General features: G+C 40.6%; 1 protein-coding gene across 1 annotated transcript in view; it reads left to right on the forward strand.

Annotated features, from left to right (window-relative positions):
- The window catches only part of PREX2 (phosphatidylinositol-3,4,5-trisphosphate dependent Rac exchange factor 2), a 1,096,481-nt gene that overhangs the window by 835,538 nt on the left and 238,350 nt on the right, over positions 1-22,593 (forward strand). The window contains exons 33-35 of the mRNA XM_069220299.1: positions 6,090-6,307; positions 15,207-15,309; positions 19,635-19,778. Coding sequence (XP_069076400.1) covers positions 6,090-6,307; positions 15,207-15,309; positions 19,635-19,778 — 465 coding nt within the window. The remainder of the gene's footprint in view (positions 1-6,089; positions 6,308-15,206; positions 15,310-19,634; positions 19,779-22,593) is intronic.

Genomic DNA, 22,593 nt, shown 5'->3' on the forward strand with positions numbered 1-22,593 from the left:
CACATTTGCCCGCTTACGAGCTCTGTGTGATTAGAGGTATGGTGCAAGTAGAGGGGTTATAATTTAATGCCTACTTCCGTGCGTCTAGAAAGGGTTCGGCAAATTGCCGGTTGTAAGGGGGAAGTCTGTAAAAAAAAAAAAAAACGAAATGACGAAATGAAGGTTGCAGCCGCAAGCAGGGTTAATGGTAGAGCGGTGTCAACGCCTGGTCTTAGTGGCGACGTACTTGCCCCGTATTTCAGAGGGTAAATCTAATTAAAAGGGCTGGACCTTAATATAGCGTGGGGCGTTTAAAAGCAACAACATAGTGGATAAATCCGGCAACACCCCGCGCTCCCTTAGATGAAACACACGACAAGACGGGAAGAGATCGGTGGTGTTCGTTCTCAGTACCTTCATGAACACTATACAGAGCAGCAGGGACAGCGCCTCATTTCATGGATCAGCTGTTCAAGCCTCGCAGCCAGCCTCTGTTAGAGGAGCTGTCGAGTGCAGTGAAAGTGGTGCATTGACACACTTCGTCTGTTGACACTGCAAGGTTGTACTGAGTGAACAAATAATAGGCACATGTACACGTGTTGGCAGACGTCTGGAACACGTTTGAGAACTCAACTCGAGGTTGCCACAGCAAACCTGCCACCACGTTACATCTTCTTGCAAAGAGTGATTCCTGGTCTGTGTGCCCTGCCATTCCATTGTCCCGAGGTGCATTGTATTTGATAAAACAACTCTGATGCTTCAGTGAATAAAATAAAAATAAAAATAAAAAACAGACGGTGAATGCAAGAGAAGGAATCGAGTTAACTCTCCGTCAAGTATTTATTTTTCTTATGGGTATTGACTGTTTTTAGATCTGGCCTATTCACTCTTTTAGCTGCGTCCCAGAGACTCACGTTTCTCAAAATCAAAATTGAAGTAGATGCGTATATGCACAAATTGAAACTTTTGGTTAGCCTTATCTCCCACTAATCTGTTCAAGTCCGTAGTGTACAGCTTGGGGCAATTATTTTTTTGCGATAGATCTTTTTTAACTTAGGCCCAAATTTAAGAGGGCCTAGTGCCTCCTTTTGCCACATGAGCGTCATTGTTTATGACACTAATGTGGCTCAACGAGGCCAAATTTGCAGCGCCAGATTTACAAAGTGGTGCAATGCATGCATCGCGCCACGTTCTAACCCTTTGCACCACATTATGCCTGCACCAGGCATAATGTATGCAAGGGGGGGGGCATTCCCCCATTAGGGGGATGGCAAAAATGGCTCAGTGGAATCTCTGAGATTCCACTGCGCCAATTTTTGTGGCATTTTATAACACGTGCGCAGAGCAGGCATTAAAAGGTGGCACACCATTATTTATAATGGGCCTCCATGTACTTTGCAGGATTAGTGCCAAAGTTTTTGGCGCGAATCCTGCAAAGTACAACAATAGCATAAAAAATGTTGACACTATTGTACCTAACCTGTGCCATGGTGCGCCGTATGTTTAATAAGATGCACACATGGTAGCGTTAGGGGCGCAAGAAAAGTGGTGCTGCATGCAATGCAGCACCACTTTTCTTATATTTGGGCCTTAGTTTTTCTACTTCGTACTTTCGTACTTCTATTATTGTAACACTTTTAGGGCCAGATGTACAAGAAAGTGGTGCAGTGCGATGCTGTGCCAAAATCATCAGCGCCGCACTGCACCAGTTTTGAAATGAAGGGCTGCTTAGTATTCACAAAAATACGGCACAGCCCTGCGTTTCCCCCTGCGCAGGTGCTAAAAAAAAGCTGCCTGCCCCAAAATAGGCATCCTTGCACCATAGTGCAAGGGGGTCTGCATTGAGGGTTGTGAATGTTTATGTGCAGGAAAATGTCCCTTCCTGCACATAAACAATGATCCATGGCATTTTGCTTCTTCTATAGAAAAAGCAGAGACAAGGAGGAATAAAAGCATTCCTCCTCCTTTTGTCATCCTAACGCCACCCTCAGGGTGGCGTTAGCGTTAGCTTTTGAAGCTGCCACAGATTTATGATTTCTCATAAATCTGGGGCAGCATCAAAAGCAATGGGTGTTGCGATGGAACGCCCACTCCAACACCCATTGCACGCCCCTCTGACGTAGAAAACTGCATCAGATGGGCCCATATTTACAAGGAGATGTAACGCCACAAAAAGTGACATTACACCTCCTTGCAAATATGGAGCAGTGGTTAGTGCCACTGGAGCGTCACAAAAAAAGTGACGTTTGGGTGGCGATAGGGCCCTGTAAATCAAGCCCTTAATGTATATTGCATATGTTTGATATATATATGTATATATATATATATTTAAATCTGCAAGCTTGCCACTGCCAGGCTTGTTGGCTTTGCCAGTGCTTGTTTTCGGAGGTTTCAGATTGCAGCCCACTAAAGGCCGGGCTTTACTCTGCTGAGGCTGTGTTTACATTGGCCGGGCAGCCTTCTCAGTGGGGTGTAATACTACCGCGCTGCTGCTGAACCAGGTGCATCCATCACTGTGACCGGAGTGCTGAGTGGGGAATCCTCAGTGAGGTCCTTGTGGGCCGTAAACGTTTCACCTCGTCCTGTGTTGAACCACGCCGCGTTTGTTTTGAAATATTGTATCACTTCTATCTTGCGCGCTCAGCAGAAGTGCCTACGTGACGACTGTGGCTAATGGTGTCCCGCAATCTATCTAAAACACAAATGCACAAACATGGCGGGGCCGCCTTTACATTGAATGCATTAAATATACGTCGCACTTAAGAACTCCGGTTAGCAGGCCCCTAAATATCTGGGGTAGGAGCACTTTTCGGCTTTGCAAAGATGAATGTCCAGACCCCAGCTCAAGCCCTCCAGTCAAAATGCATTAGTAGATTTTCGAAGCACTGCAAAAAGAATGAATATTTCACACAGAATCACTTAACATCTCAGGTCGAAAGATTAAATAGGATTCATTTAATTGCTGTAGCGTTATGGAAGAATAATATCCCAATTAAAATGATGATTCAGTGCTCCTTCTGGGTTGGAAATTGCATCTTAGAGCTTAGATAAAGAACATTACGCCATCATGTTTGACTGCCATATGGACTGCTGGATTTTGAGCCAGCATGTACAGCTTGCATTCTGAGTTTCAGTGCACGACTCATCACTTGCGTCTAACTAAACATGCCCAGAAGCAAAACAATAAACCTGGCGTGTGCTAACAGGGGTTAATGAGTAGCAGTGCACAACGGGTCAGATCCTGCAGTGTGCTAACAGGGGTTAATGAGTAGCAGTGCACAACGGGTCAGATCCTGCAGTGTGCTAACAGGGATTACTGGCTAGCAGTGCACAACGGGTCAGATCCTGCAGTGTGCTAACAGGAGTTCATGGCTAGCAGTGCACAACAGGTCAGATCCTGCAGTGTGCTAACAGGGATTACTGGCTAGCAGTGCACAACGGGTCAGATCCTGCAGTGTGCTAACAGGAGTTCATGGCTAGCAGTGCGCAACGGGTCAGATCCTGCAGTGTGCTAACAGGGGTTAATGAGTAGCAGTGCACAACGGGTCAGATCCTGCAGTGTGCTAACAGGGATTACTGGCTAGCAGTGCACAACGGGTCAGATCCTGCAGTGTGCTAACAGGAGTTCATGGCTAGCAGTGCACAACAGGTCAGATCCTGCAGTGTGCTAACAGGGATTACTGGCTAGCAGTGCACAACGGGTCAGATCCTGCAGTGTGCTAACAGGAGTTCATGGCTAGCAGTGCGCAACGGGTCAGATCCTGCAGTGTGCTAACAGGAGTTCATGGCTAGCAGTGCACAACGGGTCAGATCCTGCAGTGTGCTAACAGGGATTACTGGCTAGCAGTGCACAACGGGTCAGATCCTGCAGTGTGCTAACAGGAGTTCATGGCTAGTAGTGCACAACGGGTCAGATCCTGCAGTGTGCTAACAGGAATTACCGGCTAGCAGTGCACAATGGGTCAGATCCTGCATTGTGTTAACAGGAGTTCATGGCTAGCAGTTCCCCTACAGGTCAGATCCTGCAGTGTGCTAACAGAAGTTCATGGCTAGCAGTGCACAACGGGTCATATCCTGCAGTGTGCTAACAGGGATTACTGGCTAGCAGTGCACAACGGGTCAGATCCTGCAGTGTGCCAACAGGGATTACCGGCTAGCAGTGCACAACGGGTCAGATCCTGCAGTGTGCTAACAGGAGTTCATGGCTAGCAGTGCACAACGGGTCAAATCCTGCAGTGTGCTAACAGGGATTACCGGCTAGCAGTGCACAATGGGTCAGATCCTGCAGTGTGTTAACAGGAGTTCATGGCTAGCAGTGCACAACGGGTCAGATCCTGCAGTGTGCTAACAGGGATTACTGGCTAGCAGTGCACAACGGGTCAGATCCTGCAGTGTGCTAACAGGGATTACTGGCTAGCAGTGCACAACGGTTCAGATTCCGCAGTGTGAGCTACTGATGTTTGTACCCAGTGGTAACTGAACCACCAATCCCTTTTGTGACCACATTACATGCAGCATAAAATTCATCTGCACTGCCTGGCTCTTGCATAATGTCTCTTCAAATATTTATTTGACATTGCTTTTAGAGTCAAAACTTTAGGGGCCCGATTCACAAAGGTAAACTTCGACTTCTGGTCTAAACTTAAACCTGAATGTGGACTTTTGGTCTAAACTTATACCTCAGTGTCAACCTAAAGATAGTACCCGTAAATGCCCTCTGTGAATCCCCAAAGTTGTAAATTTAGACTTTTGGTCTAAGTTTAGACCAAAAGTCTCAGTTTACCTTTGTGAATCAGGCCCTAAATGATTGAGTGCGCAATTCGTGAAACAAATGCACTTGGCCTACATATAGTAAATTATCTACTGAATTTCCAAAAGCTGCCTGTATGCCAATTACTGGTGTGTGTAGTGTCCTGCAGGACACGTCATGTAGACATTGTGCACAATCATTTGTATACAATATATAATTTAACACAGGGTGTTCACAGGATCTATTGGGTGTCTGTTCTCTCATCCCAAACACCAGTGAAAGAATGACAGGCCTGGGCATGTGAGAGAGTGGGCAGGGCAGAGCAACAAAGTTATCTCTTTTTAGGACAGATAATATCGATCCTTATTGCAGACACCACTGGCAAAGCTTTCCTTTCTGCAGGCTTTAGAAAGCAATTGCTATTTTTGAAGTTACTTGGAGAGATGTGTGATTTTATTTTTTATGGTATTTTCTTTGCCACAAGTACGTTTTTACACACATGGACACAGATCACACATGCGCACAATCACGTTCTCAAATTTACCTTACTAAAAAAAAAAAAAAGTTGACTCTACTTGTAGAAACAAAGGCATACAACAAACTTGCAGTCGGGCACCCCAACCAAAGCAATAGCGCTGGATACAAATCAAACTGAGGCCTAATGACAGCAGCAGTTTCAAATGTATAAAGTAGTACTCTTGTAATACGCTTGTAAGTATTATTACATAACTTTGTGATTTGGCCCCAAAACATCTAAAATGGGAATTTAATGGAAATGTTCTTCATATGTAATAAGTTCCAGTAGAATGGACTGTACTGTCTGCAATGATATTGTTCGGAATTTGGACCATTCAGGGCCGATTCACAAAATACAAGAGTGTATACACACAGGGGCAGGCATGTGGGCGCACAAGCACACACACACACTCTCTTTCTCCCTCTTCCTCTGTCCCCCTCGCTCTCGTTCTCTCTCTCTCTCTCTCTCTCTCTCTCTCTTTCTTTCTCTGTCTCTCTCTCTCTCTCTCTCTCTCACACACACACATATTACTTAACGAAACTGATTTGTGGTGTTTTACTCCATTAATTGTCAATTTTGAGTGAGGGCAAGCGCTGACTCTTTTGGTGGTAGATCTGGTCTGTAGAACAAATCTATTCTCAAGTTTGTAAGACAGTCTAAAAGATGAATGGTAATTTCATCTTCTTTTATGCCAACTGCAGGTGGTATTACATATTTTATTCCTTCCATAATCGTTAGGGCAAGAGTTTGTAATTTATAGGCATCTTACTAAGTCTTCTAGTAAACAAATCACAGTGCACATCTACGATTTAAGTATTTCTTCTTTAATCTTTTGGTTTACAGACAGTGAGATACAACTAAGGAGAGACATGGTCTTTTGCCAAAGTTTGGTGGCCACAGTCTGTGCCTTCTCAGAGCAGCTTGTGGCTGCATTAAATCAGATGTTTGACAGCAGCAAGGAGTACGAGGGTGAGACGCACGAGACCAGCAAAAGATGGCTTGAGCAGATAGCCAGTGCAGGTGTTCTGCTACACTTCCAGTCTCTGCTGACGCCAAATCTGGTAAGGAACAACTTGGTGTGGGAAAAACTTTACAAGTCATTTTGTGGGACACAGCGTACTTAGCTCTTCCATTCTTGTTTGACTACTCATTTTATGTACAATAAGATTGAAATACGCGTTATTTCTCCATAATCCTCAACTCTTAGTTATAGAGTTCATTCTCTGCGACACAGTATTTTGTTTTTCTTACATTTATGTATTTATCAACAACATCCAAAAAAATTCAAAATAATCACACGGGCATGAATTTAGTCGTGGTGCACAACCATGGTTTGAATCAGTGCGAACCCTGAGAGCACTGACTAGGCCGTGGTTGTGTACTGCATTGTAAAACCTACATAGCAAATACACTAATGCTGTGGATTTAATGTTTTCACAAAATAGAACCAATGAGCAGTAGTTCACCTGCAGTATAGTATATCTGTCCTTGTGACACCTCTGACTCTTAACAGGGGCCTGCAGACCCCTCCATGGTGAATGCAGTTGACCTCTACTGCCACCCAAGTGGGGACATTCAGAAACTTCTTTGGGGGCTGTGGAGGAGAGTGAATACGAACAGATAATTCTTGTAGGGATGCAAGGAAAGGCCTTTTGAAGGAGGCTGGGGACTCGTGAGATCTCCAAGCCATCTATCAAAGGGTGTTCTTAGAGTTGCACAAATTGTGTGACTACTTCTGGGTGGTGTACAGTTAATGCATTACTCCTGGGAGTTTTTGTCTATGAGCCTTCACTTGTAATACGGTATGCATGCATGGACTAAGGCAATCCTTCATTTGCAAGGGCCTGTGTTATAAATTAACGAAAAAATAATTCACACTAAACGTACATATTATTCCCGGCACAAAGTGTAAGGCAGAAGTGGCCACACTAATAGTTGCAGCACTTTCTGAAAGTGGGGGGAAACTACCGGGATGGGTGTTCCTTAGTGCGAAGATGCCAGCAGGTGCAGTGCAGGTCTTCTAAGGAAAGCCTGGTTCAGCAGAAACAAGGACCCCAGCGTGGAGTAGCAGATGCACAGAGCTTCTGCTAGAGGCAGCATCAGATGAGCCGTGGGGCTGAAGCTGCTTCTCATGCTAGGGCCGAAGCCCAGGGGGCTTCACATTAAAGGACACCTCTGATAACTACCCCCACTACCCTTATTCACAGATGATTTCCTCAAAGAATGTACGTTTCCATATCTAAAACCGTGACCGTTTCGCATGCAAAATCAACCCAAGCTGCAAAAAGGCCCCAAGTCACTTGTGACACCTTAACCCATGAATGGATGTTTTGCTAAGAACACTTTGCATTCTAGAACTTCTAAGGTTTATTTTTGAAGTTATAACTATTAGCTGGTAAATGTTCACGACATTTTATAGCCATACCTCTCACATTGGACTATGCCTCCTTCTCATCACTCTCAACCACCAGTGCTTTCCGTCCTACATCACAGTTTCCATGTTATTTTTTGCACTTAGATCACAGTGTATAACACCACATTTTCTTGAGAGCTCAAAAATGGACATTAATGCCTATCATATCAGCTCAATTCCTGTAATCGGACCGGAGCATCAATGATTCATATTCTTAGCCTCAATTAAGAAATTGCTCAGTGTGCCTTGTAAACGTCTGATCTAATGTATTGGTAAATTAAGCTGTACAATCTCCTTAACAGGGTTATATTTTCTGGCTGCCAAAGCAATATTTTGGCCTGGTTACAAATGGTGCTTCTTGCAATAAAGCACCCATGTGATCATCATATCAATAAACTAGAAGCCAGCAAAATTTTAATTTTGAGATAAGTCTTTAGAACGTTTTGGGTGAAGCTTTTGCTCCTACCAAAATACCTTCTGACTTCCACCCTTAAACTAGATGTAGCTTATAAATTGGCATCAATATGATAAAAGAATGCTCCTGCGAGATATGCTGTGCCATTAAAATGAGCTCGGAAGTATTTCATGGCTAATGCAGAGACCCAACGTGGCTGCTCGCTTCAGCTGGGCAAATACAGAATCTTGTTGTAGTGTGCAAGTTACCTGTGTCCAAGGTTTTGTCTTCACCTAATACTGACACACCTGTAAATAGGAAAACCTGAACCAATTCACAAAATGTGTTTCCGATCTGCCCCAGTGGAGCCCAGAAAAGATGCATTTTGCACATGAGCATATGCAGATAGAGAATTTAAACACGTAGAAGATGGGTGTTAGGAAACTGAATTGTGCACAGACATTTTGTCCCTGCATAAATATTGTGCTCTGTGGCAAATACAGATTCAAGTTGGTATGTTCGTCACATAGAAATGCCTTGAAATCTGCACCTGTCTCACATCTGACACCCCTACAGCAGTCCAGACCTAGCGCAAGCCTGCCAAAGAAAAGCAATGAAGGAAGGATACAGACATGGCTCCGGTCTGCACTGCCGATGCTATAGTCCCCCCTCATTAAACATGTGGTGTGGAGGACACACTGACATTACAACACCAAGATTAACAGTGAAAATGAAAACGTGTGTATATTTAGGCATCAAGGTGTTACTAATGCTCACATTGGTAATGTAGGCATGATGGTGGGAGCAGGACCACTACACCATGCCCACTTTGCTCATGGGAGTCAATGCACAACAGAAGAGTGAGTATGAGTTTGCTACATATGTATGCTTGGAAGGCCTGGTTAAAAATAGAAGAGCAGCAACTACACTTGGTCGCTGGCCTTTCTTCTGACTGCAGGTCTTAATTATGAATTAATGCATGCCAGAGACTACAGGTATTTCTCCCCACCCTGAACTATTATTTATTATTAGAGGGCTTTACTAGGAGAAAAACTAGTGCATAGTATATGAACTTTTATGGTGCCAAATGTTGCAATAATTGTGACGATAAAGTTTGAACAGAAAGTTAATAGTTTGTACAGAGGCAACATCATATTTTATTTAATCAACTTTACTACTAAGTCATTGCTAATTGAAATTTGCAACTAAAAGTCTTCCTTCGAGTGAAGTCCATGATCTTATTACATACCTGTTTACTACTGTCAGGCAGCTTGTGCCTGCCAGATCTATTTCAGCCTGTGGGAGCACAGCCTGTTATTAGTGGAGGCGAGCAAGCCAAACAACAGGGGCAGCCAGGCCAGACCTAGCCAAGGGCTGCTCTGGCTCTAAGAGACCATACACAAGCGAGCCCTGAAAGTATTTAGCATGTAGATCATGCAACAAATGTAAGAATAGTGAGTCATCTTCAAAATGAAAAAGCATATTTCTTTAACATATGAACGTTTTTCACCTTAGCACACCAGATTGCATCTCTGTATCAAGGACTACTTATTAAAAGTGATTGTTTTCAAACAGAAACTGAGAAACATTCCTGCCCCTACCATGATGATAATGCTGTTAGTGAACTAATAATCAAGCTAGTTGTCATGTGTACCCTATATGTGGCCTAGATCCATATTATGCACAGAACAGCATTATAGGTTATTAAAGTAAACACAGGAGTTTCTTGTACAGTGCTCATCCAAAACTCATACATGTGAAGGTGCTCTGATATTCGATAATGAACAACGAGCACTGGCATAGCCACTAGGTCTTGCCTTTGGGACCTTATTAGTATTTAGTCATGCAGTACAGTAAACCTTTATCAGAAATAAACTGTGTTTGTGCATTCCTTTATACACTTGGCATTAGACTGTAATGGTCAGAACATCCTATTGAGGGCACCACAACAAAAATAGCACTTAGAAGAAACATGGTCATGTAACCATATAGTCATCCCCTAGAGGGCATAACGTCATGAAAAGAGAAGGGCAGAAAGCAGTGCAGTATAACCATATATTCAGTCCCTGGAGGGCATAGTACATTACACATTTTCAGGCCTAGCAGGCCTGCTAAAATATTATTATGAACAAGGCCCTTAGGACACAAACTACTCACAGCTGTAATGCAAAAGCTCCAGCCATGAGAGAGTTTAAAGAGGCATTGAATGATGGGAGAGGTTATGATTTTGCCCCCACCAACCTAATGTGGGGATCCAGAAGATGAGCTAGACAGAAAGTGCATGTTGTGCTGAACGTTTTGGTGGTGGCCCAATGGTCCTAGAACCAGCACAGGCTGAGCTATGGGCAAAAATGTGTTGTAAAAAGAATGCCCTGCAAAGCATTATGAGGCGAGATTCCTGAGTCCAGAATGCACATTGTCAGGCTACAAAGTTTACAAAACTAGGAAGATAGAATGCACCTAAACCCAAGGCAAGTGGGACCACATGAAGGCTGTGCTGAAAGTACTCCACTAGCTACCAGGTGAACTCAAGATCAAATTGAAGATTCTCTGCCCCATCCACAATGCCCATTGAGAAAAAAGGTCCAAAATACTTGCAAAACCTACTTCTCCAGTACTCCTCAGCCAGAAACCTCCACTCACCAGCTGCTCATTTGATTTAAGAGCAAACATATTTTCTGATTTAGATAATGGAGATGAGCTTGATGGTCAGGCCAGAAGATGAGTTAGTCATACTTGCAATAGCTGTAGGCAGGTGCCTGGAACTACAGAGCCCAAGGCTGTGAAATGGCCTGTGAATGCATAGCACCGGTTTGGGCTTCTCCTTGTTCTTCCCCCACTTCCCTTATTTTTCCATATTTTACAAATAACCTATATTCTGGTCTTTGGAGCATCCAAGAGATTACTTGTCTTCCAATATAAAACACTGAAAAAAAAAAATAAAGATTTCCATTCAGCTACAGTTTGGGAATTCTGATGACAAAGTCTTTGTACCCCTGACATATTTCCCCTTTTTAGCAACGTCTCAACAGCCATTCTGTTCCCTGGTGCTGCAGTATCTGCACACTCACTTACCTTTCCTCAGACCCCTCTTGTACACAAGTGCACAAGTTCTTGATGCGTTCAGATATAGGATGAATGAATGAGTGACTTCAGCTGGGCAAATTTATAGCACAAACTTGCGACTTAGCCCAGCAAGCACCTTAGCTGAATTGCTATAGTGTCTTAGTCAATGCTTGTAGTGCTGTTAGTCTGAGCTAATAGCGTCCTGTGTAGCTCTGCCTCCATGGCCCCATTGTGTCACTTCAGTTTTTGGTGATTCTACATGTATTCTACCTGCAAGGAAAGAAATATAAATATTGTGGTTAATTTACAAATTTACAAAAGTCTGCTGATTAGAAATCTACAAAGAACTATGGATTTTGTGTTCGCACAAAAAAATCAGCACTGAATATTTAGACTGACCCTACCAAAGAGCTGAAAGCTTCGAGCCATTCACCTTTACTGGCAGTACAGCTACATTCCTTGTAAGTCCTCCAAATTAATACTTGAAAGCAGGAGCCAAATACCATGAGTCTTAAAAGTAAATGACTCTGGCCAATGCAATGAGTAACGCAGTAGAGTTGGAAGGTCAGAATTAGTGATTCTTGCTGGTAATTCCTCTACACCACCTTATCATTTTGAGTTTTCCAAATCCAGATTTAAGAATACCCTGTGAGGCCTGTAATTACTGGGCTATACTCACATATCTCTCAAAATTCTGGATGTGTTTCTCCACAAAGGTTCATCCTCTTTCTTAAAGTATAATCTATGCAGAGGAAAACAAAGGGAAGCACCAAGCACCTCATTTCGAGTCTGGCGGTCCTGGGACCACCAGGATCATACTGTGGAGGCCGGACCTCTGCTTTGGTAGCGATCTGAGCGCCACTGTGAAGTTTTTATGAAAAGGTATTTTTGAGGGTGTTTCATAATGTATTTTGAAAGCAAAGTTATACTGCCACACTGTAATATCGTATAGGGGTTCTTGTCCCTGTGGGCAACAATTCTACTGCCAACCACTTGTTGGGGTATAGGGCTTATTGCCCTTGTAGCCACTGGTTCACTTGGCCTTACGCTACATTCAAGAAGCAAAGGTCACATCCCAAGCAAATTGATATTCAAATAACATCATTTCAAAAGACTGTGTTATAAATTTATTTTCAAAAGAGCGATATATGCTGATGAAAAGCCTAAATGCTTGAGCACATGCATGACAAATGGTTGTGTTAATTTTAACTTTAATGACTTACAAATTAGTAGACAAAACCAATTAACAGTGAATATCCAAAAGTATCACAGTTAGTGATGTCCTATTGTGTGGATTGATCATCTAGCTTTGAGGTGTATATGAGAAAACAAATAACTTCAAATGTACCTTATGATTAAGGCCACTGACTCCTTCTTATTATTATTCCCACGTTGACCTACTCTCCTTACATTTCACCCTACCTGCTGTTGTAGTGTGAAAAGTCATTATGATTGGCTCAAAGAAGGCTATGCTGCAAGGAAATGAAAAGCTGTATACTATTGTGAATCTTTACTGCATCCTTAAATATAAAGGAGGTAGAGGGTAGTACTATATTGTACACATACTTTGGGGGGTTGGTTTTCAATAGTGCCATTCTATATTTAAGGTTCAATTGTATTTTTCATTCCCAATTACATAATCATTTGCAGTTAGATTATGTTTTGATTCTACTGGCAGCATGAAACTTTGAAACATCATACATCAGCCATTATTTATCAAGTGATCCTTCAGGATGAGTGACGTTGCTTTACATGACAACAAACATAACAACGTAACATAGCATACTGTTGCAGTGTGTGTCAAGATAGTTGATCAACGAAAGCCAGGTTATATAAATGTATCTGTTTTAGGTTGCATAGGTTCAAAAAGCTGTGTTAGTACACACTCAACTACACCATTATTTTACAAAGATCTGAACAGTAAGTAAAAATAATTTATATATTTTAAAATACCAATTTCTTAGTATGCTGATAATTTAAAAATGTTACTTTCAAGCAAAGCAAAGTATTTTTGAAAACAAGTACTTGTTGATCTCACAAGTGAGATCATAGTGATTGTTTAAGAGTCCTATCTGGAAAATGATGAGCAATCAAAAGAAAAGAGACACGGACTAGGTCTTGGGTATATTTATATAAGAGATAAAAGATTGCTGATTTGTTTTATTTACCAGAAATACTATTTTGCTTCAGTTGATTTTGGAATGTACCCCCTGCGTAACTGTATTAATTTCTAAATAAACACTTGATACACTCCACTTGTTATCCAACCATTTCCAACATTTATTACATTCTTAATTGTCCGTTGTTTTTCCATATATGGACATATTATGTTATTGGGGACATTATTTATACTATTTACTGGGTGTCCTTTTGCATTATTTTTGTATGAATAAATGCATGAATGAATGACAGGTTCATAATCCATATGCTTAAAGTGGGATGATAAAGGTCGCTATGGGAAAAAGTGAGAGTGAAAGTGTCAATTGTCTCAAGTGCCAACCAAAAAAAATAAGACCCCCCGGGGCAAAAACTCACAGAGTTTATGTCCACTGGTGGAAGCTATTTCCCAGTATTTGTCTAATTTACAAAAGTGTCTGACATACATTTTCGTGATTCAGGAATTTAATAACTTGCATGCAGAAGTGCATGGAACTTTTGCTTCCATAGCCATATGTTTGCATACATTACACACTGTGTACAGTGCATGTGCATAGGAACAGGAAGTTAATAGAATTATATGCTTACTTTGGAATCAATAACTTTTTTCTGCCTTGCATTCCTATGTTACCCTTCTCAAAACCACAGTGTAGTTTGCAGCATTTACGTTCAAACCTTTCTGGTGTAACTATGGTGCGAGGATAAGAGTGAGACATGTTTTAAAAGTGTAAGTAAATACAGGAGTGGCCTGCATGCTTTGTAGGGGCGGCAGGCATGCAAGGGGGGATTAATAAAAAAAAAAAACACCTGCATTGTCGCAGCCGCCGCTGCCGCCACCACTCTCCCTCAGTGCTCGCCACAGCCCATGGCCACACTCCTTTTACTACAAAACGATAATAAACACAGTTTATTATCGTTTTGTAGTAAAAGGTTTGCAGCGGCTGCTGCTGGCAGGGGGCAACGCTCCTCCGCCCTAGCGGATGAGGCACACTTGGGTGAATATACACAGAATTAAGATTTGGTGGGTTTACCTTAGTGTCTGTGACCACATTGGAAGGGCTTTTGGTCTGACCTAAGTGTAAAACTACATGTGCAGTTTACACAGAAGTGGGTACGTACCACATGCACAGATATTGTGCGTTTATGTCAGTGACACAAAATTACACACAAACTGTGCAAGTATAAGATACATGCATTGGAGGGGTAGGTTCTACTTAACTTTGGAAATGCTTTGTATAGCTGTCTCAAGGATTGGTATAGTTTCGTGAATGTTTGTTGGTCTTTCAAGTTTTCTATTGACAATATTATATATTTAGAAGAATTGTGTTTTGATTTGCATAAGAGTGCAACGTGTTTAGACAAATAAAGGTGCCCATCCTATTCTTATTTTAATTGACAAACCATGGTTATCTGAACATTTTCATAGGTCAGTCATACCATTACTGGTGATTTTATCTTGTTTTTTACATTGCTTTTCACTGTGGCGTGGTAAATAACCATGCTGCCAGATCATTTTTATTTGCAACAGAAGTGATACAAATCAAAGTAAAAATCACCTGTGAAAATCAGGTAAATTGATTAGCTTTCCTTGGGATGTGATGGTTGTGATAGGTTCACTTCAGTGATTTTTAAAAAAATATTTTTGTTATACAGGAAATTGAATGATACTCAAAGACTGATATATTTAGGGTTTAACTCTTTTAAAATTACTTCATTGGGATTGTTAGAAGCTGAAGCTCTGCAGTGCATAATATTTTAGAAATACGATGTAAGATGACAAATGTCTGTTAAATGTGATCTTCTTTTACTAGTTTTCGGTTTCTGGTTTCTTGTTTTTGTGATCTTGTAAGTAAATGTTTTTTAAGGAATATTTAGAAAGAGGATTTACAATAACCTCAAATAAACTTGAGTTTTCATTTTTGTTTTTCAGACAGATGAGCAAGCGATGTTGGAGGACACACTGGTTGCTTTGTTTGACCTGGAAAAAGTAATGTTTTATTTCAGACCATCTGAGCACGAGCCACTCGTTTCAAGTGAGTTAATAGTGATGTTTATACACTTATAGAAGGAAATATTTGTACAGCGGTAAAACTTTGAGTATAAAATACATTCACAGGAGCAAAGGAGATGCCTTTTAACAGCTAAATATGATGAGCAGGGTTTGAAGGAGAGATTGGAGTTGTTTATATTTGAATAGCTGACCTTTTACAGCCAGGCATTTCCTCTATATAGTAGCTAAAGGCATCTCTGCTAGTAGTAATCTTATAACTACAAAGATATTAGGGCACATCAGTTCATATAAACAATAAACCTTCTCAGTACGCAGAAACCAAGATTTATGAAAGCCCGTTGGCCTTGGGAAGATGTGGGAAACTTTAATGAATAGAATAAAGGTCATACAGTTGCACATTGGATCACTTACCTGACTACTTGGCAAATTAATTGAGTCGTGGCACTCATAAAGTCCAATCAGCGACCTTATTGTCTGCAATTGACAACATTGTTTGCAGAGTACCAGCTTGAATCTAGACTGCCACATGCTAATTAGCACCATCTCAGAATACAGGAAGGGACTGGCAATCAGCAGGAAAGTATGACCTGCCTTGCACATGTCTACTAGTGGACATAATTAATTAAAATAGTTCTGACACAGTTCATCGAAGACAGAATGTTTTTGGTCCCTTGTGGACCACAGAATAACTTAATGTTAGATAGACCATCAGGTTTGTAAAAGACAGCAAGCTGTATCCCTGCATATCATTGCCGTTTGAGCTGAATGCTTCCCTAGCTTTTTTTTTAAATCCTCCAGATTGCTTCAGAGGCATATGTCTTCCCTTTCCAGATAATACGGGTTCACACAGTTCAGTTTATTCATGCTCTGTTAATGTTTATAACTGTTCAGGAGATCTCAAACTACCAATAACTTTCTGTGAAAAAATATCTTTCTTGTAGTCAATATTGAGCTTTTTAGTTCATAGAAACTGTGCTAAATGTCTTGATAGTGCTACATGTGCCCTCAGTCTTCCAGGAAGGATTCTGCCCATCAGTGAGACAATGGAGATGGTATGCATGGTATAAAGTTGGGTTATAATGGAAAATGGTAGGATTTCCATAGAAGCTGCTGAACATGGAGGAGAACCCCCTGATTTGGAGAGTAAGTGCTAAACTTGAAGTGTGATCCAGTAGCTGAATAATTGTTTCTATAGGCATAGCTTGGTAGAGGAAATTGTTCGTCCCGTTCTCAAACACATTTAATCCGTCCTCCATTCCCTAATACATGCAGAATGTACTTGGCCTCCTTTCCCTGGAGTGGAGTTTTAGGACTAGATTTTATATGAGGGGAACTACAAGTCAGCTTTGAAAAAACAGAAGGCGCATCTCATTAAAAGGAGCTGTTAACATTACTACTTCGGTCTGTGTTAGTGCAGGTAGCTAACCATTCTTCTTGGCTTCCTAACCTCAGCTCTCCAGTGCAACAGTTATTTTGTAGATCTGTTTGGGGCATCCTGGCTTTCTAAAGCCTCAGTTTCTGTGACCATACAAAGATAATACATCAACGTTTAATCTGCTGGTTCTGAAAACCTCTCTTCTTACCCAGATGTCACCTCTCTTGAAGTATGACCTGGTGACAATTTCCACATGTACTACCAATGCCTTGCCCATCCAAACAACAGACACTATTAGTTTGGATCAGTGGTCTTGTGCCACAGAATCTCCTTTTTCACTGTTTACCTTTAGGCAATGAAAATGTGGAGGCAGATAAAGGCAGCAAGCATACTTATGTCTATCATCCCACCACAGGTGATTGTTGAATCCTACATTGTTCCAATTGCTCTTCATCACCAAACTCAACTCTAGGAGCCAGTTATATATGATGGATATGGGCAAGATCTCTGTGAAATCCATTGCTACTGAATATGTGCATAGAGCTTCTCTATATTAAACAAAGTGATTCAGAGGTTCAACCATGGCAAGCCTGTCAAAGGAACACAAGTGCTTGCCAAGTAGTTTTAGAAAAGTGAAACTGTGCCTCCAAATATTTAAATATTAATCAAGTCCTAAGACATAAAACGCAAGCATAATACTGAAGAATGTGGTTTATGGTCTCTTTATTTGTTTTTTAATGCATGAGTGCAGCTTTGATTGTTTTGTATACTTTTGACCATTTGTCTAAGATGGAATGATCACTCAACAGAAAAATGGAAAAGCTTATTTTACAGTTACTTTGATGCAAGACAAAACATTAAACTGCATGTATATCTTGTTCAAATGTCACCATGCTCTTGCTGAATTGAATTTGAAAATAAATTGTTTCTACCTTTCAATCCTATGATAACACTTAGCATAGACGGGCTATCTGGTTATTGAATACTGTTGAAGGGTGAACGCAAATCAGCCTGGGTACTCAGCTCATATAATTCTGAACATACACATCGTGTACTTTATTTAAGAAAACCTTAACAGCTACTGTCTTCATGACAATGTATTTCAATATCTGCTACAACAAACAGGTTCCAAATACTTTCTGTCTATGTGAATACAACTTTCACATCTCATATACACTCCAATACATAAATAATCATTACACTATAAGGAATGAAAATTGTCCCAGTGTCTGGATAAGACATTTATCAGGAAACTCTGAATCCTTCCACCATCACAGTCAAGCTGGAAGTATGAGCTCTAGGCTTCTCTCAAATTATGAGCTTGCTTACACTTCATAGACCCTATCATAAAGCATTGTCTAGAAAGAGGTGTGACTTCATTTGGAAATTCAGGAGTAAGTTAGGTAAGTCATACGTTATTACAGAAAAATCTGTGTGAATTGGATTTTTATATCGTTAGTAATTCAACAAACAAACAATTGTTGCATGTACCTTCCCACTAATCCATTGGCATATTTCATTCCTGCCGTGTGGAGCATGTCCCTTACAAAGCTTTGCCCGATTATTGAGAACTACTGCACTGTAACATATTCTTAAACTAACCCCATAAATCAGCATAATGGTTCATGGTGTTCTTGTAAATTTGCCCTGTTGTGTCATAACAGTGAAAAATTTTTTAACCCACAGTTAGCCTCCTTTCTAAAATTTGATTTTGTATGTGATGATTAGACATATGCCACAGGCCTGGGGAATTTTCCCATCAAATAAACTAAGGGGCAGATTTATGAAAAGTGGCGCTAGGCCCTCTTAAATCTGGGCCTAAGACTTCAAAGTTCTTTGCGGCTTCAAAAGAGGTATGAAGCATTATATAAATGCTGCAATCAAATAGAGTACATGTCCTGCTTAGGAGCAGGCCTACCCTTCAGATGTTGTAGAGTGCAGAGCAATATTACTATTAATGTAAAAGAGAACAGAGTGTGTATTAGTTGCAGATTTCAGGCTAGTGTTGTGTTTTTAATTAAGATAGAATATTCCATATGTGGTTAGATGAGAAGTTGAACATAAAGCTACGAGGAATTAAAGTACTGGCTTCATCAGAAGAGTTGAGAATTTGAAAAAATGCATCAAAATGTTTTGTTTAATTCACAAGGAAATATTTTGTGTCAAAGTGGAAGGAAGCTTTCTGAAGCACATTCTGCTTATGGAGTATATCAACAAATCTATTTCTCCCTGTGTTGTGAATTTCCAGTTTATTTCGAGTTTACTGTATTGCGGGATGCATGCACATGACAGACTATTCAATTATGTATTGCCTTGACAAAACAATCATAATAATAATGCACAGAAGATGTTAAAGAGAAGGAAATGGGAACAAAGTTGCCTTATAGAATGTTCCAGGAACATATTTTTTTTTTTTATCTTATATTTGATCCTTTGACTATAAAAATAAAAAACTGTTTAGACCTCAGTGTCATTGCCGACAATAGCAGGTAAAACATTTTTTGTTCATGGTGAAGTCACAGGAATTTTGCAGTATGGTAATATCTGCTGCAACATGTTTCACACCAGTTTAACAAATGCCTGCTTTTTTTATGTTCCACTGATGCATGACTAAAATTGCTGCCATGCTATAATTGTTCCAACCGTTATCCAGATCTTATTAATTTATTCTTGAAAAACAATTGATGCCTCTTGTTAATTGAAAACAATTTGATCATTTTGACAATTGGAGATACTAATAAACTGTGGAAATATACACCTATTTTGTTTTTTCATAAGTCTGTAATTGGTCAGACTCACAAAGTGTTTGCAATCACTAATGGAATTTGCACCATATAGTTCTAAGATTGCTTTGTAACCCATGTTTATTATATTTGTTATGGCTTTTCGATGTCTAAAAATGATGAAAGTGTACTCAGTTAACAAAAATGTTGAATTATCTTATGTTAACACTAAGCCTATTTCCTTTGAAGATGTCCCAATAAGGTATCTGGCAGAAGGAAGTCGACAAGCACTGAAAGTTTATTTCTACATTGATAGCTATCATTTTGAGCAGCTTCCTCAAAGATTGAAAAATGGTGGTGGTTTCAAAATCTACCCTGTTCTATTTGCACAAGGTACGATATCTTCATAATTCTATTCAAATGTTCTATGTTGAAAAACTTGCCTGATAATGTTTCCTAATTGAATATGAGTAAATAATATGTTTAGGGTGCTTGTGAAAGAGATTTATGAGCATTTTCCAAAATGAACATATTGATTGATTAGTTAAATTAATCTCTTATAAACTATCTATAATCAAAAGCATATGTCGAGAGTGATACCTAAGGTCATGTAATTCTTTTGAATATCTCAATCAAAATGTCGAACAGAAAAACGCAATTCTTGCACCTAGTGAAAGGTTTTCTAATGTTGACATAGTGGGCAGTGAAACCGCGTGCAATATATTCCCATGATAAATAATAATGTTTCCTGTATTAAGTGAGCTCCTAGTATTCATTGGAACTTCTGGAAGACAATCAATCTTTGAAAGATATTGACCGAAAGAGGAAAACTCTATACCGAGCATGCATCGTATGTCACTTATTTTAGAAAAGCTTCTGAAATGTAGATGGCAGAAAAGTAAAATGTAAAGGGTCTGAGATTAGATCACTGGCAATGGAAAATATTTACATTTCTGGAGCAAATGATACATTTTAAGGCAAAGACACTGGCTAAATGTCCTGCACAATAGGGATAGCAAAGAGATTAATAGGGATTGTGGGATAAATGGAACTTTTAGGTTATACTCTAGATTTTAACTTTTCCTCAAGAAATTGGAGAAGTCTCCATTACTACTGAGCTTGAACTCAAGCCCTAAAATTATCAAGTAGGGAAATGCACAAATACCATTCTCATATGAGATTTCAAATTTTTAAGCAAAAGAAGATTTAGGGCCTCATTACGAGGCTGGCTGGCTGACCGTCGGCCCTCTAGCCCCCTGGACAGGAGACCACCATAGAGCTGGCAGTCTCCCCCCAAGCCTGTTACGAGGTTTCCACTTGGCTGACCGGAGGAAGCCTCTGAAATCAGAGGTTTCCAGCCAGTCAGCCCCGTGGAAACCATGCAGCGGCACTGGCCTCGGATCCTCATGGAGCCAAGGCTAATGTTGTCGCAGAGAGGGTGCCCCCAGCACCCTTGGAATGCACACCGTCTGCCATATCAGACAGTGTGCAATCCGAGGTTGAGGGCAGGGGGGCTCCTGCACTGCCCACGACATGGTCATTGGCGGTGGCCCCAAGCAATGAGTTTCTGCCAGCCTTTTCATGGCAGGGTCCCCGCCATGAAAAGGCTGGCAGAAACTGGACTTGTGATCAGCATGGCGTGCTAAACTCAGCTCCGCCGTAGCTGACGACGACATGGACTTCCGTCAGCCTATTGGGAACCATGTTCCTAGCAGCTAGCCTACATCTCCTTGCCCAGAGTTATGCCTGTATGCCATGTTTTTAATACTTTACCATCATTTGTTGGAGTTCACATTTTTGGGCCAGTCCACAAATATATATCGCTAGCAATATGGAACACTTTTTTCTTGATAACGTTCGAGAAGATGACATTTTTATTGTAATGTCCATAGGTTTGTGGCCAAGTGCTGACTAAGGATGATTAAGTGGACCGTGATGCACTCTTGAAATTGTCAGATCCTCACAAGCTTCAGGATTGACATGCTTTTGAATCAAATCAGTCACATAGTTAATCATATTCTGACCTTTCGCCTTCTCTAAGGAAACTCCCACAATAAGGAGATTTGATCTATGTGGTCTATTTTCAAGGTCTTCTAGTTTTGATTTGAGTTTATCATCTCCTTTGTGACTGATGAGTCCTGAACTTGTATTTGTGCATACCCGCCCTCTATTTTAGAAAATATTGTTTCTAGATCAACTAAGCTCCCTGAAAAGAACTTCATGTTTTGTGCGTGTTATCAGTTTTGGTCTGTAGTGTTGATAAGAGATCAGCTGGAAAGGTTTGAATTTTTTGAGTGCAGATAGAATATTGGAGAGTCTGATGTAACTTCTTCAGATAAACTCAAGCTGTCATTACATTTTTTTGATGATATTAGAATAGTCACAGGCTTGCAATGGACCAGCTAGACATTCACTTTCACTTCCCATTTTTTATTTTGAGCCTTTATTCAATTGAGCTTGACACAGTGTGGCAGTCTCTATGATTCTAATGTTAAGTTGAGCATCAGAGTCTGGAAATGGTGACAGGATTGATGCACATGATTTAAAGGTAACCCTTTCTGCAACATCTTTTTTTCATACTTAAGATAATGGGGTAGTGATCGATTTTCTCTTTATTATTGTTGTATTGCCATTTTAGCCATGTTTTAGTTTTGCACTTTACCCCAGTTACATTTTATTCACATTGCTTTATTTTTCTAGCATTAGCCACATTTGCAGGGTTGTTTTATTTTCTCTATCTAGTTGTTCCTTCGCATAGGAAAGCATCGCATTCTTAGTACTGCATTCATTTCACTTTGTACTTTCTTCAAGGCTGCAGTCAGATAGGTTTGCCGGCAAAAGTGGTACGCTGTGTCTCCGACATTCACATCCTTATGTGGGGAAATGTTTCCTAGAACATCCATTGTTTTATTATAAAACACTTCTCTGTCCGATACACATTAGAGGGAGATTCCAGCCAGATGACCATGACTGCATGCTATTGCTGAACATCTTCGCTACATGTGTTTGCTTAGACTACCGAATCCCTGGCCTATATGGGGACGGTGTCTTTCTAGACAACAGGCTTCCTTTGTCAGGTAATGGGGTTGATGTCTTCCCAAGGGAGAAACCTGAAGGGTAGATTAATTTAGCACGCTGTGCTCTAACATAGCTTAGGTAGGATAAGTATATATATATGTATAATTTCTAGTAACAGTATGGTGGGACT

The sequence above is a fragment of the Pleurodeles waltl genome, chromosome 2_2, assembly GCF_031143425.1.
Source record: "Pleurodeles waltl isolate 20211129_DDA chromosome 2_2, aPleWal1.hap1.20221129, whole genome shotgun sequence".
Taxonomy (NCBI): domain Eukaryota; kingdom Metazoa; phylum Chordata; class Amphibia; order Caudata; family Salamandridae; genus Pleurodeles; species Pleurodeles waltl.